This window comes from Leucopleurus acutus, assembly GCF_964270905.1.
Source record: "Leucopleurus acutus genome assembly, chromosome: 15".
NCBI lineage: Eukaryota > Metazoa > Chordata > Mammalia > Artiodactyla > Delphinidae > Leucopleurus > Leucopleurus acutus.
The window spans coordinates 76,323,731-76,340,144 of record NC_139157.1 but is presented as its reverse complement, the minus strand read 5'-3'; the positions used below and the strand labels follow the sequence as shown (position 1 = coordinate 76,340,144).

The following is a 16,414-nucleotide window of genomic DNA, read 5'->3' as shown; positions in this document are numbered from 1 at the left end:
GTGTGGAGTCAGAGCAGATTCATAGCGAGAATGATGCAAATATTTGAAAGATTGTTCTAAATATAGATTAGAGGGGCTTGGTGAGAAGTAGGAATAGTGGGTAAATGTTCACTAGGGAATTCAGGATTGGGGGGCACTGACTTCAAGACTTAGAGTGGATTAGAGGAGTAGAAGGGCTTACATTTAAACGAAGGATATAATTTAGTGATTCTGATTACACAGTGAACTCTTGGTAAGATATAAAAGCCTCAGTCCTACCCCAGATTTGCCGAGTCAGAATTTTGGAGGGATGAGACCAGGTATATATATTAAAAAGCTCCCTCAGAAGGGAGAGAGACGCAAGAGGGAAGAGATATGGGAACATATGTATATGTATAACTGATTCACTTTGTTATAAAGCAGAAACTAACACACCATTGTAAAGCAATTATACCCCAATAAAGATGTTAAAAAAAAAAAAAAGCTCCCTCAGAGATTTCAATGTGTGTCTCTGGTTAGAAACCACTAAATGAATTAATTTGTGTTTTTTTGAATTCCAAGAAATTGTCAGATTATCCTCACCTACTGTTTTGAATCTTAATACACTTAATGTGCATGTGTTTGCATTTCTCTTCTGCGTGTTTTTTTCAAACTGTCTTCAGTTCCTGAGAAATTTTTCTGCTACTTGGTTTCAAGTTGTAAACTTCTTAGTGTTATTCTGCAAAATCAATTTTGAGCAAATGAAATGTACTGCAAAGAATTTCTGTAACTTTTTTTTCTTATTACATGATAGGGACAAAAGCCAGGATGGATGGTCAAGCATGGTATTTGAGAACTTCAAAGCTGGCTCTGGCCTTGGCAATTATCCACTCAAAACCAGCAGACAAAAGCAGCAGAGAATACACAGAGCATCTCGCAAGGACGGTGTCTGGTCAGGAATCAAAGTGGAGAGCAAAAGTCAAAGCCTTGGAAGCTGAAGTTCTGCAATTACGTCAAAAACAACTTCTGAGCAGGATTTGTTCAGGATCATTTGAGAGTGGTGAGTGGATGAATCCTGGGGATGTATCAGTCTGTTTTATTTCAGCTTCACAGTTATTTAGAAATTTGTTACCAAGACACCATTGTTTAGTTTCCTAAAATTAGACTTCTTCTTCTTATCCTATAAAGATTTTTTACTTCTAATCATTCATGAAGAACTTATTGTCACTTTCTAATCGATGGGGCTGCATTACACATGGGGATGAAGTTGGAGAATAAATTGTCTAGATGCAAAGGCAATAATAATACTGTAAGTTTACTGGAGAAATTAATTTAAAAATCTTACTCATCCATATTATTTTACTCTGTATTTTATGTTGCTTTTATATTACATAATTCATCCAGCAGCTCTGTATCAAGTACCAGCTCTGGACCAGGCATGCAGTGGGTGGTGAGGACCCAAAAACACATAGAGAGAGGTGCTGCCCTTACCGTGAAGTACCTACCGTTCCAGCAGGGAAAAAAGACCTATATATAGATAATTAGCCCAGTTGTGATGAACATTATCATAGAGTCAGTGACAAAGTGCAGAGCAGAGCAGGGAGCCATTCATTCTGCCTGGTTTCCGGAAAGGCTTCTCAGGTTTGGCCCTCGCGGGTCTGTCCATAATAGTGAGGCGGTCAGAGCCTGCAGCAAGAGGCAGGAGCGTGAGCTGGGCAGCAGGGAGAATATATGCCCCATTCACCATGGCCAGAGGGACATCCCAGAGCCCAGAACACCGTATGGTAGAGATCTGACAGGGAGAGGCAGAGAGGTGAGTCGGGACCAGGCTCAGAAGGGCTTTGGATGTCAGCCTGAGGAATGTTCCTTATCAGTGAGTTGGCCAAACAACGTGTGATCTCCATAGAACCCATGAGAGAGCGTGAAAGGGGGACTGTAATAATGACACGAGGACAGCAAGGAAGACCAGGACCCTCTAGGACAAACCAGAGCACATGGGCACCTCCTTCGTCAGGAGCCGTTCACCTTTTTGACTCAGAGGACTGACCCTCACATTGTGATTATGAAACATAATTCTGCCGATTATTTGAAAATGTAAATCAGATCGTGTTACTCCTTTGCCTAAAACCTTTCCCTGACTTCCCGTTGTGCCTCGCACTAGATCCCCCCTTGTGGCTGTGGCTCCTGTGCCACGGTGATTTCACTTCTGCTCCCCTGCACGCATATACCCTCCCACTCTGCACACAGCTCCAGTGTCCCTGGGCTTCCTTCCAGCCTGTGCAGGCTCTTCTCGCCTCGGAGCTTTGCTGTGCTTGTCTCTGATGGGTGGCTGCCTCTTCCCTTCCCAGAGTTCTTATTCTAAGTGACCCCTGCTCAGTGATCACTACAGGTATAGCACCACTCACAGTTATTTTTTACCCCAACACCCCCCCATGGGTTATGTATCTGTTTGCTTACTTGGTTGCTGCTTGATCTCTTTGACTTGAGTCTGGGTTTGCTGAGGAGAGGGTCTTTGATTTGCTCACCACTCTCTCCTCAAGACCCACCCCAAAGCCTGCCTCACAGAAGGTGCTCAATCCATATTCGTCAAACGAAGTGGAGCGTAGAGGATGCTTTGGCTGTGGCAGTGGTTGGAGGCAAGGAGGCAGCTTCTAAAAGGGTTTACCAAGCCCACAGGAAGAGTGATGCGTTGAACTAGATCTGTGATAGGGAGAACCAAAAAGCACAGTTTCAGAGTAGAAACTTCAGAAGTTTGTGAATGAGTTCGGAGGGGGTTTTAAGGGAGCTGGAGGCGCGTGGGATAATTGAGGTTTCTAGTTCTTGTTCATTAAATTGATTGCGATGCTTTGACTCCAGATGGTGAACACAGAAAAAAGCTTATAGGATGACAGGTTGAGTCCAGGTCTGTCTGAGAGTGTTCTGAACATATCCCTGAGTTTATAGGCATTACCTAGAAGGAAGGTAGAAGTATGGTCCTAAATATCAAAGGGGATGAGCAGACTGGAAATATAGACTGTCAGTAAGGATTTCTTGGTATTTAAGTGATAGTGAAGTTATCACTGTGGATGAGGCTACAGGGAGGGTGCAGCTTTGACAGGGAGGCTGCAGGTTCCAACACTGCAGGGTGGCCAGAGGGAAAGGAGCCGTTGGAAAGACTGTGACTGTCATACTAGGATGTGCAGGTGTAGTGGACTGGTGCCTGCCATGGGTGATAGTAGGGTACTTTCTAGGTTCAGGCAAACCCTGCTAACCCGATACCCATGGTGTTACTAAATCTCATCACTGTGTGAGCAGAAACCGTGTTACATGATTTATAGCCACATTTTAGTCTCTCTCGTCTTTCTAGGCAATGGCCTCTTTGAGAATATCTGTGAATGGCAAACATAATTATTTTTAACTTTTTTTGTGCAGTCATATGACTGATACAATGGCACACATGTAAAAATTCCCAGTAATATCGAACTGTGAATATCGTAAGCATCCATGGTATCAGAGCTGTTGTTTACCGTCAAGGGTCTGTTTACAACACCAATACGGTGTGGGGTGTGTGATTTGTTTGGGACGTGAGTGGACCTAACGGTGAGAGCCTCCAGGATGACTTGTTTTTACACTGAAATCTTTCAGTTGCAGTGCCTGTGAGAGGAATTTTCAAATATCATGTAATTAAAATCTCTTTTACTCACAGCGAGAGTTGCAGGTAAAGCGTTTCAGTGCAGATGTTTGGAAGTAGTCTGACTCTCCATCTGTTAGCTTAAACTTGAAAAATGAGGAATAAATGGATAGATTCAGATAAATAGAGTCAGTATTAAAGGGGAAAGGAAAAAAACCTAAGAAAGGGGGGCTATTAGATTGATAGGAAAGTAAAGGAGGAACACAGTTGGTTTTTAAAGATGTATGACTTGAAAGACTGACACGCCTTGCTCTAAGAAAACTCCATCGCTGAAAATCAAACTATTTTATAGGCGTATTTCTATTTTGTGTATGTATATTATGTGTTTCTTTACACGTGCATGTTCTCCAGTGTTCAGAGACCACAGGCCCTCAAAAAATGGTGAATGGAATCCTTCCTGACAGATTGAGAGGCTGGGGAACTTAATCTACAGCATTAGCTATCCATTGAAGCAACTGAACAACCCAGAATTAGATAAAGCAGAGCTGAAATGGCAAAGTAAACAAATAAGGAAGTATGATATGGTTTATACAGCATTTCAGGAGCTCAGCTATTTCTTTATTCTGATTTATTTTTCTGTAATTTCTTAAAGGGAAATATTCTTTATTGTATTTATTAGGGGGCTAGACTATATAGAGAAGGGCTAAATAGAACTTGCTCCTGGAATTATGCCACATTTAAATTTTACCTAAATGCTTCTTATTAGAGGAAGGAAGGGAGGGAAGGAGGGAGGGAGGGAGGGAGGATGGATGGAAGAAGCCCAGACATCCGGTGTCACACTTCTTAAAGTCTTCTGGGTGATGTGTGACAGACAGGTTAGCTGTCTACTCAATAGCCTGCTTCCTTCTTCTTTACTAAAACACTCCAATTTTGTTTTGACAGACATGTGCCCATGCCTAGTGGGTTAATCTATGAAAGGCTTAGACTTGTTTTGCCAGTATTGTTCTGTGGTTGGGCAGTGGAAGCTAAAGAGGAATCTTCAGAGCTTTTGGTAAAGATTCACCTCATGGTATAAAGAGATTGAGGCTTGTGAAAGGTAGCAATTTTAAAATGTTTTTACCTCAACCACTTGCTTCCTGTATGGGCACTGCCACATGAAGATGTGATGCCTGGAACTGCGGTAGCGTTTTACAACCATGTGGCAATATTGAAAAATTAATGTCAACATGGTAAGGATGATAAGCAGGAGGGTGAGAGGAGCCTTGGTCCTTCTTGTCATCTGACCAGCCAAAGCGACTCTAGGATTACTTTATTAGGAATTTTGTTTTAAAAGATAAATAATGGTTTAAGCCACTGTTATCCACATAATTCTCTTCCTTGTAACTGAACACATCCTAACTTAAAGAGTGGGGAAGTGGTGGGGATAATGAATAAATTAGAGAGCTTTTTTTCCCCAAGAATCTTCTTGATTTATAGAGGGGAGAGAGAGAGAGAGAGAGAGAGAGAGGGAGAGAGGGAAGTGTTCTTTTATCTAGAACAGCTTCCTGTTAAATGATGGCCTTATAATGTTGCGAGCATTTAGGTGGGGTCTGAGTAGGTAGTTGAGGGAGACACAGAGCATAGAGAATGGCCAGGAAGACATTAGTGGTTGTTCTTAAATGTTGACCAGGGCTTGAAAGGGATGTGACGACAGGCACAGGGCCTTGTTAGTGGGAAGACTGGCCTAGGATTTCAGTGAGCAGATTTAGGTCTAAGCTTTGAGTGTGTGTGTGAACGTGCTGGTGGGATCTGGACGGTGGCTGTGAGACTTGCACAGTGCTTTGGCATTTACAGGAGGGACAGAGAAGGATGTCCTGTCAGGCATATGCTCTCTCCCCTACAACATAGGCACTCAGTGTCTTCATAAATGATAATAGGCCACTGGATGAGCAACCAGCTAAAGTAAAAAAGTACAAGAAAATCAAACGAAATTAACGCATCGATCTGTCTGTTTATTTAGTAAATACTCATTGAATCTGGGGCTTGGGTCTGGGGCGCGTGGTGGGCAGGGCAGCACCGTCAGTTTAGGTTGAACTCAGCCCTTGTCAGTTTGGGGTCCTGGGGAGCAACCAGCACAACCAGATGGCTGTGGAAGCTTCCCCGTCCTTCTTGCTGACATTGTTCAAGTTTGTCCAGCCTCCCCTGCTGTTCCCATTACTGCAGCACTGCCTACCCCAGACCCCACTTCTCATCTCCTGTAAGTTTGCGTTCAGGCAAAGGCTCTCAGCCGACTGGTGCTGCTGAGGTATCAGAGCAGGGGCTGGATATCGCCGCCACCCTGCTCGGAGCTTGTCTTGGCTCCCAGCTGCCACTCTTCTGGCCCCGCCTACTCAGCCTCTGTCCCCTCCCTTCCTTCTCACCCTGTTCCAGACCACATAATGGGGAGACACCACAAATAACAGACTTGCAGACACAGCTGTGGAGCTCAGCATTTATATGTTGGGGCCTTCTCTGTTTTACAGATGCTGAAAGAGCATAGACTATGAATGCATACCATTTCTTTCTTCACAAGAGCTCCTATAATATAAATTGTCAAATATAATAATGGAATTTGCCTAAAATTGCAGTTGATTCAAAGCACACATGCATAATGTACATAAACATCAGAGAATACGCCCTTAATTTAGTATGGATTCTAATGAAAGTCTGTACAATAATTTCAAGTAAATTTATAATTGTACGTTAGAAATGCTTTACTCATTATATATAAAAACTGAATTAAACTTTTGATATTAGAGACCACTGTCATCATGCAAAGAAATTAAAGTTAAGGCTGAAAAAGCTCAGTATCAAATGGCTTTAACAGTCACAGCGATAATTTAGAAATGTGAACACGTTCCTTATCATCACAGGCGCTGGCTCTGGTGGGAATGGTGGAGATAGGGAATCAGGAGGGCCGAACAAGTCCTGGCACACGGACAAGGCCTGAGGGAGCCGCAGAGGCTGGGCCTGGGCAGGGCAGCCTGGCGTCTCACATGCAGAGTGTTCCAGGTGGAGGCCATCCGTCCTCCCATGCTCTTCCTGTACCAGGCTCCGAATGTCACTGTGTGATGCAGCCTAAGCTGGGTTTCAGGTAGGTATCTGGCATGTCCAGGTGATGCCCTAGTTGGGGTGCATCTCTGGATCCCCTCCACTCCTCTGCATTCCCAGTACCACTGTCTCGGTCTTGTCTGAAAAATCCCAACTGGACTCCATGTCTGTGGTTGTAGCCTTGCTGTGTTCAAGTCCATATTGCAGCCTGGTCTCAGGTCCTCTCACTTACTTAAGGATGAAGTCCTCAACCCATAAAACGGGCTCCAAGCCTCTCCACAGTGTGGTACTTGCTTCCCTCTCCAGCCCAGCCTCTCACCACTGTGTCCTCCACGTTCTGCTCGGCGACATGCGAAATTTCTTCCACTTACTTGAATCCACCTTGTTCTCTCTCAGCTCCAGGCTTGTACACTCGTGATTTCTCTTTGGAGGATGTGTTCTCCCTCTCCTTTTGGTCTAGTTGTGCACTACAGTATTCTTTTCTGCTGACGTAGTTTTAAAATCTCTTTTGCCTTCCTTGACTACCTCCCTAGACTAGATCAGATTCCCCTGCTAGGGGTCCCCATGATATTCTGTACTGTTTACGGCATTTTTGAGCTAAATTACAATGGTTTAATCAGCCTGTCTTCCCCGTAGGGCCTACACTCCATGCTTTCAGGGAGTGTGTCTTTTCTCATTACCACTGTACTCCTAGGTTAGCACAACACCTGGCATGGAAGGGCTCCTTGGTGACATTTTTGAATGAATATGTTTAGAAAAGGTTTATGTGGGTGTTACTTAATACCTCGAACAAAGTGACCTTGCTGATCTGTCGTTTCTGGAGATCTACCAAACCACTGTAATGATGGAAGGAGAATCAGAGAGGGAGGTCCAGCATCCTAGGAAAGGGAACCGACTCAGGTAGGGTGAGTATCAGGGCTCTTCCTCTGAGGGAGCTGTGCAGGCACACAGTCATGTAACCAGAACAGAATAAACAAAGAGTGACAATGTTGAGGGCCCCTCTGTGGAACAAAAGCTAAAACTGCTCAAAGTACTTGTGTATTCCTAGGTCTTTACTCATTGTGATATTTTTGGAATAGTTTAACCTGTAGCAAATTTTCATCTAGTCCTTTCATTTAGGATTATATTTAATTTTTTTTAGGTTTTATTTGTGTTTTTTGAATGCCCTGCTGTTGGTTTTCAAATTTCAAGATTCTGTTAGAAATATGAAAGTACCTTGAGGATTTTGGATTCAATACTTGGATCCTAAACATCCTAAAATGAATTTTTTTGGATAAGTTCAGTGTGCAGTGAAGAGAATCCAGGTAGGTAGCTGTGGGCTACAGTTTGGAGTGGGAAAATTGATGGAATAATATCAATTCCATTATCAAAGCCAGGAAATCAGATGATGAGGGTAAATGGGAGTAGGCTGGAGATGTGCATTTCTGATGAGCTCCCAGGTGGCGTCTGAAGACCCGGGTAAGGAGCCACGGGGCTGGGGAATCCCTGGTGGGGCGTTGGTCTGTGAAGGAAGGAGAAGTGATAGGTTGGCAGTTGGGGGCGGGGCGTGCAAGGTGGAGGGAAAGTTTTCTCTTTAGGATGGAAAAGACATTAGCCCACTGGTACTTTGGTGGGAAGGAATTGGCAGAGAGAGGAAAGGGGAAGATACAAAAGGAAGATAATAAAGGAATCCCAGGTGGCTTGGGGCCCTAAACCTAGAAGAATTACAGAGCACACACGGAGAGAGGGAGAGAGGGGCCCTGGGCCCCAAAAGGAGCCGCCCTCTCTTCTGAAGGAGGGAATCGCTGCCCCTTGATTTGTGTTTCTCTGAGTCGTTCCTGGCAGCTCTGCAAGGAGTTCCTTCCCTTTAAAGCTCTCCCGGCCCACCCAGCGCCCCTGCTTCCTAATGACTTCTGGTTGTGTTGTTTCTTTTTTCAAACTGCCTTTGGAGTCTCATTCTCACATTTCTTTCCCTGCTGTTTCAGCTCTGGTCTGAATCCTCCCTACCTCTTTCCCCACCTCTTGCTTTGGTTGTATAGATAAAGGAATGAGGAAAGCAAGTTGGCTAACTTGCCTGAGGTTAAATGGATGGTGAATGGAGTGGGATTCCCGTAGGATCCTTGAACCATGCCCTTCTAGTACTTGAAGGTGTTTTCTTAAACAGGTATTTCTCAAACTGTGGTCCCCAGACCAGCTGTGTCAGCATCAGGTGGAGATGTGACAGATTTACAGACCTCACCCCTGACCTGAATCAGAAACCTTGGCGGGAGAGCCAGCATCTGTGGCTTAACTAGCCCCCCAGTGATTCTGCTGAAAACTGAAGTTTGAGAACCACTGAAACCACTGAATTAAACACATAAACGTGAAATATATGTTCAGGGAGCATAGTGAGACCTCTCCAGAAAACGGGTCAAACCATCCGAATGTCACACATCAAGGGATTTGTTGGCAAGACTCTGAAAGGTTCCTTAATACCAGCTGATACCCTCAGTCACCGAAGAACTGAGAAAATGTTCATTTAGAGCCTGATTGAGCTGGGGCAGGTAGTAGAACTTAGAGAAAATGAATAAAAATATAAAATAGTAACATGAACGTGACTCTAACAACCGTGTCTGATACTGTTCCATACCATTCAGTGAAATATGTATGTAAGCATAATAGGAATACAAGGAGTGAGTATTGTACGTTCTTGTTCTAGGAGAACTTCTCTCTTCCCTCCTTACCCCTCTCTCCTCTCCTCCTCCCTCCATCCTGCTTCCCTCCTCTCTTCCTCATAAGCATCCTGTGTGCAATCCTGAATATATGCCATGTTTTCTGTATATATGTACAGTTGTATAAGACAGCTCCCATTTTTGCAGGGGAAAATGTTTCTTATATCTATTTCAAGTAATTTTGGAGATATATTGTAGGAGAAAATATTGCATAGGAGAAGCAATATACTGTATTCTAAAAACTAGTAGAAAATCTTAAATTCTGATAATATTTTACCAATCCTTCAAAAAGAATATAATGTAACATACCTAAAAAGAAATAGATTGCCAACAATGAATGCCGGCACGGTGCAGGCCACAAGACAAAAAACACTGAGTCATAAATAAAGTCTGTCACACATGTACAGCTATAAACACAGGTACTTACATTGTATTCTGGGTGATTCTGAGGGCTGAACCAGGTAACCTGGTTATCAAATGAACTTGAATGAATTCCTAAATGGAATATGCAGGTACAGCCCTCATTCAGGAGGAAGGGCATCATTACATATTTCTCATACTGCACCTAAACTGTCGTCTTTTCAGTTGAATCTCCTGTTTTAGAGACCTCATTTCTGTGATTTTTAAAAATTAAATTTCTTGTAAGCCTTTCTTAGAGTTACTGTGAAAATTAAATCCATGGGCGAGTGCCTGGCTGGGGTGTGCGCTGTAAAGGGGACAACGGGGCTGGGAGCTGCTCCCAGCCACCAGCAGATCTGTCCTATCACATTGTCAGTTATTTCATGGTAAGCGTGTGATAATTTTTCTTGTTTTCGGTCGCTCCCATTTCTCTCAGAGTCAGAGAGAAATATTGCCTGTGTGTTTTTAATTCATTCAGACCACGTCTACCAAGTTTTGTGCTTTGACGTAAACAAGAAAAAGATTGCTGCCAGAGCAAGCTAGTTCTTATGCTTTCAACGCCCAGCTCTAAACATTCCTCATTACTCTTTTAATTAATGTCACACAAAGAACAAAGACTAAGTTGCCTTGTGTCCTCCCTTGGTGCTTCATTCAATACCATCTTACACACAGTCGATTTTCAAAGACGTTCCTTGGCTTGATTTTTAAATTATTGACTCTGATTAGGCTTGTAAAGATTTGTAGCAGAAATAATTTTCCAGGTAAGGTGGGATTTTCTATGTAAAATGTAATGTAATACAGATAAAATGTTAACATTTTATATCAATTTGAAAAGTAACCACTTGGTGAAAAAGAAACTGGTAAAACTTTAAGTAATGCGTCTGATCCTTCTACTTCTACATACTTCTAATTATATTTGGAGTTTTTCTAACTTATTAATAAAACAGAATATGCAGAATTTAAGCATCTTTCCTCTCTCCCTTGTTATTCTAGTAACAGATTATATCTAGAACTTCCCCTGGAATTTAGTATAATTTGTCCATTCTTTTTTTTTTTTTTAGAGATATTTTCTTTTTTTTGTTGTTGTTGAATTTTTGAATTTTATTCTCTTTATTTTTTTATACAGCAGGTTCTTATTAGTTATCCATTTTATACATATTAGTGTATACATGTCAAACCCAGTCTCCCAATTCATCCCACCACCACACCCCCGCTGGTTTCCCCCCTTGGTGTCCATACATTTGTTCTCTACATCTTATCTCAATTTCTACCCTGCAAACCGGTTCATCTGTACCATTTTTCTAGGTTACACATATATGCGTTAATGTACGATATTTGTTTTTCTGACATACTTCACTCTGTATGACAGTCTCTAGGTCCATACACGTCTCTAAAAATGACCCAATTTCGTTCCTTTTTATGGCTGAATAATATTCCACTGTATATATGTACCACATCTTCTTTATCCATTCATCTGTCGATGGGCATTTAGGTTGCTTCCATGTCCTGGCTATTGTAAATAGTGCTGCAATGAACATTGGGGTGCAGGTGCCTTTTTGAATTATGGTTTTCTCTGGGTATATGTGCAGTAGTGGGATTGCTGGGTCATATGGTAATTCTATTTTTAGTTTTCTAAGGAACCTCCATACTGTTCTCCATGGTGGCTGTATCAATTTACATTCCCACTAACAGTGCAAGAGGATTCCCTTTTCTCCACACCCTCTCCAGCATTTATTGTTTCTAGATTTTCTGATGATGCCCGTTCTAACTGGTGTGAGGTGATACCTCATTGTAGTTTTGATTTTCATTTCTCTAATAATTAGTGAAGTTGAGCAGCTTTTCATGTGCTCCTTGGCCATCTGTATGTCTTCTTTGGAGAAATGTCTATTTAGGTCTTCTGCCCATTTTTGGATTGGGTTGTTTGTTTTTTTAATATTGAGCTGCATGAGCTGTTTATATATTTTGGAGATTAATCCTTTGTTGATTTGTTTGCAGATATTTTCTCCCATTCTGAGGGTTGTCTTTTTGTCTTGTTTATGGTTTCCTTTGCTGTGCAAAAGCTTTTAAGTTTCATTAGGTCCCATTTGTTTATTTTTGTTTTTACTTCCATTACTCTAGGAGGTGGATCAAAAAAGATCTTGCTGTGATTTATGTCAAAGAATGTTCTTCCTAAGTTTTCCTCTAAGAGTTTTATAGTGTCTGGTCTTACATTTAGGTGTCTAATTCATTTTGAGTTTATTTTTGTGTATGGTGTTAGTGAATGTTCTAATTTCATTCTTTTACATGTAGCTGTCCAGTTTTCCCAGCACCACTTATTGAAGAGGCTGTCTTTTCTCCATTGTATATCCTTGCCTCCTTTGTCATACATTAGTTGACCATAGGTGTGTGGGTTTATCTCTGGGCTTAATATCCTGTTGCACTGATCTGTATTTCTGTTTTTGAGCCAGTACCATATTGTCTTGATTACTGTAGCTTTGTCGTAGTCTGAAGTCAGGGAGTCTGATTCCTCCAGCTCCATTTTTTCCCTCCAGTCTGCTTTGGCTATTTGAGGTCTTTTGTGTCTCCATACAAATTTTAAGATTTTTGTTCTAGTTCTGTAAAAAATGCCATTGGTAATTTGATAGGGATTGCATTGAATATGTAGATTGCTTTGGGTAGTATAGGCATTTTCACAATAGTGATTTTTCCAATCCAAGAACATGGTATATCTCTCCATCTGTTTGTATCATCTTTAATTTCTTTCATCAGTGTCTTACAGTTTTCTGCATACAGGTCTTTTGTCTCCCTAGGTAGGTTTATTCCTAGGTATTTTATTCTTTTTGTTGCAATGATAAATGGGAGGGTTTCCTTAATTTCTCTTTCAGATTTTTCATCATTAGTGTATAGGAATGCAAGCGATTTTGGTGCATTAATTTTGTATCCTGCAACACTACCATTAGCTCTAGTAGTTTTCTGGTGGCATCTTTAGGATTCTGTATGTATAGTATCATGTGATCTGCAAACAGTGACAGTTTTACATCTTCTTTTCCAATTTGTATTCCTTTTATTTCTTTTTCTTCTCTGATTGCCATGGCTAGGACTTCCACAACTATGTTGAATAATAGTAGTGAGAGTGGACATCCTTGTCTTCATCCTGATCTTAGAGGAAACGCTTTCAGTTATTCATCATTGAGAATGATGTTAGCTGTGGGCTTGTCGTATATGGCCTTTATTATGTTGAGGTAGGTTCCCTCTGTACCCACTTTCTGGAGAGTTTTTATCATAAATGGGTGTTGAATTTTGTCAAAAGCTTTTTCTGCATCTATTGAGATGGTCATATTGTTTTGTTTTGGGTTTTTTTGCGGTACGCGGGCCTCTCACTGTTGTGGCCTCTGCCGTTGCGGAGCACGGGCTCCAGACGCATAGGCTCAGCGGCCGTGGCCCATGGGCCCAGCCGCTCCGCGGCACGTGGGATCCTCCCAGACTGGGGCATGAACCCAAGTCCCCTGCATCAGCAGGCAGACTCCCAACCACTGTGCCACCAGGGAAGCCCGATCATATGGTTTTTATTCTTCAATTTGTTAATATGGTGTATCACATTGATTGATTTGAGTACATTGAAGAATCCTTGCATCCCTTGGATAAATCCCACTTGATCATGGTGTATGGTCCTTTTAATGTGTTGTTGGATTCTGTTTGCTAGCATTTTGTTGAGGATTTTTGCATCTGTATTCATCAGTGAAATTGGTCTGTAATTTTCTTTTTTTGTAGTATCTTTGTCTGGTTTTGGCATCAGGGTGATGATGGCCTTATAGAATGAGTTTGGGCATATTCCTTCCTCCGCAATTTTTTTGGAAGAGTTTGAGAAGGATAGGTGTTAGCTCTTCTCTAAATGTTTGAAAGAATTCACCTGTGAAGCCATCTGGTACTGGACCTTTATTGGAAGATTTTTAATCACAGATTCAATTTCATTACTTGTGATTGGTCTGTTCATATTTTCTATGTCTTCCTGGTTCAGTCTTGGAAGGTTATACCTTTCTAAGAATTTGTCCATCTCTTTCAGGCTGTCCATTTTATTGGCATAGAGTTGCTTGTAGTACTCTCTTAGGATGCTTTGTATTTCTGCGGTGTCTGTTGTAACTTCTCCTTTTTCATTTCTAATTTTACTGATTTGAGTCCTCTCCCTCTTTTTCTTGATGAGTCTGGCTAATGGATTATCAATTTTATCTTCTCAAAGAACCAGCTTTTAGTTTTATTAATCTTTGCTATTGTTTTCTTTGTTTCTGTTTCATTTATTTCTGCTCTGATCTTTATGATTATCTTTCCTTCTACTGACTTTGGGTTTTGTTTGTTCTTCTCTAGTTCCTTTAGGTGTAAGGTTAGATTGTTTATTTGAGATGTTTGTTGTTTCTTGAGGTAGGATTGTATTGCTATAAAGTTCCCTCTTAGAACTGCTTTTGCTGCATCCCATAGGTTTTGGATCCTTTTGTTTTCATTGTCATTTGTCTCTAGATATTTTTTGATTTCCTCTTTGATTTCTTCAGTGATCTCTTAGTTATTTAGTAACGTAATGTTTAGCCTCCATGTGTTTGTGAGTTTTACAGTTTTTTCCCCTGTAATTGATTTCTAATCTCATAACGTTGTGGACAGAAAAGATGCTTGATATGATTTCAGTTTTCTTAAATTTACTGAGGCTTGATTTGTGACCCAAGATGTGATCTATCCTGGAGAATGTTCTGTGTGCACTTGAGAAGAAAGTGTAATCTGCTGTTTTTGGGTGGAATATCCTATAAATGTCAATTAAATCTATCTGGTCTGTTGTGTCATTTAAAGCTTATGTTTCCTTATTAATTTTCATTTTGGATGATCTGTCCATTGGTGTAAGTGAGGTGTTAAAGTCCCCCACTATTATTGTGTTACTGTCGATTTCTTCTTTTATAGCTTTTGTATTTTATAGCTTTTATAGCTTGTGTATTGAGGTGCCCGTATATTGGGTGCATATATATTTATAATTGTTGTTTCTTCTTCTTGAAGTGATCCCTTGATCATTATGTAGTGTCCGTCCGTGTCTCTTATAACATTCTTTATTTTAAAGTCCATTTTATCTGTTATGAGTATTGCTACTCCAGCTTTCTTTTGATTTCCATTTGCATGGAATATCTTTTTCCATCCCCTCACTTTCAGTCTGTATGTATCCCTAGGTCTGAAATGGGTCTCTTGTAGACAGCATATATATGAGTCTTGTTATTGTATCCATTCAGCAAGGCTGTGTCTTTTGGTTGGAGCATTTAATCCATTCACATTTAAGGTAATTATCGATATGTATGTTCCTGTTACCATTTTCTTAATTGTTTTGGGTTTGTTTTTGTAGGCCCTTTTCTTCTCTTGTGTTTCCCACTTAGAGAAGTTCCTTTAGCGTTTGTTGTAGAGTTGGTTTGGTGGTGCTGAATTCTTTTAGCTTTTGCTTGTCTGTAAAGCGTTTGATTTCTCCAGTGAATCTGAGTGAGATCCTTTCTGGGTAGGGTAATCTTTGTTTTAGGTTCTTCCCTTTCATCACTTTAAATGTGTCATGCCACTCCCTTCTGGCTTGTAGAGTTTCTGCTGAGAAATCAGCTGTTAACCTTATGGGAGTTCCCTTGTATGTTATTTGTTGTTTTTCTCTTGCCGCTTTCAGTAATTTTTCTTTGTCTTTAATTTTTGCCAATTTGATTACTGTGTGTCTCGGCGTGTTTCTCCTTGGGTTTGTCCTGTCTGGGAGTCTCTGCACTTCATGGACTTGGGTGGTTATTTCCTTTCCCATGTTAGGGAAGTTTTCAACTATAATCTCTTCAAGTATTTTCTCGGGTCCTTTCTCTCTCTCTTCACCTTATGGGACCCGTATAATGCGAATGTTGTTGCATTTAATGTTGTCCCAGAGGTCTCTTAGGCTGTCTTCATTTCTTTTCATTCTTTTTTCTTTATTCTGTTCCACAGCTGTGAATCCCACCGTTCTGTCTTCCAGGTCACTTGTCCGTTCTTCTGCCTCAGTTATACTGCTATTGATTCCTTCTAGTGTATTTTTCATTTCAGTTATTGTACTGTTCATCTCTGTTTGTTTGTTCTTTAATTCTTCTACGTCTTTGTTAAACGTCGTTGCATCTTCTCAATCTTTGCCTCCATTCTTTTTCCAAGGTCCTGGATCATCTTCACTAACATTATTCTGAATTCTTTTTCTGGAAAGTTGCCTATCTCCACTTCATTTAGTTGTTTTTTGGGGGTTTTAACTTGTTCCTTCATCTGGTACATAGCTGTCTGCCTTTTCGTCTTGTCTGTCTTTCTGTGAATATGGTTTTTGTTCAACAGGCTGCAGGATTGTAGCTCTTCTTACTTCTGCTGTCTGCCCTCTGGTGGATGAGGCTATCAAAGAGGCTTGTGCAGGTTTCCTGATGGGAGGGACTGGTGGTAGAGCTGACTGTTTCTTTGGTGGGCAGAGCTCAGTAAAACTTTAATCTGCTTGTCTGTGATGGGTGGGCTGGGTTCCCTCCCTGTGGGTTGTTTGGCCTGAGGCGACCCAACACTGGAGCCTACCCGGGCTCTTTGGTGGGGCCAGTGGTGGACTCTGGGAGGGCTCACACCAAGGAGTACTTCTCAGATCTTCTGCTGCCAGTGTCCTTATCCTCATGGTGAGACACAGCCATGCCTCACCTCTGCAGGAGACCCTCCCACACTA

The 16,414-nt window shown here is 41.4% G+C and overlaps 1 protein-coding gene across 3 annotated transcripts in view; it reads left to right on the top strand.

Annotated features, from left to right (window-relative positions):
- Window positions 1–777: 777 nt before the first annotated feature.
- MEI4 (meiotic double-stranded break formation protein 4) overlaps window positions 778–16,414 on the top strand; it is a gene marked incomplete at both ends in the record, with an annotated part of 204,006 nt that continues 188,369 nt past the window's right edge. Inside the window, one exon of one of the 3 annotated variants that reach the window (XM_082855914.1) lies at window positions 778–1,041. In XM_082855914.1, coding sequence (XP_082712040.1) covers window positions 787–1,041 — 255 coding nt within the window. The remainder of the gene's footprint in view (window positions 1,042–16,414) is intronic. The other 2 variants (XM_082855915.1, XM_082855913.1) reach the window with 2 other exon arrangements.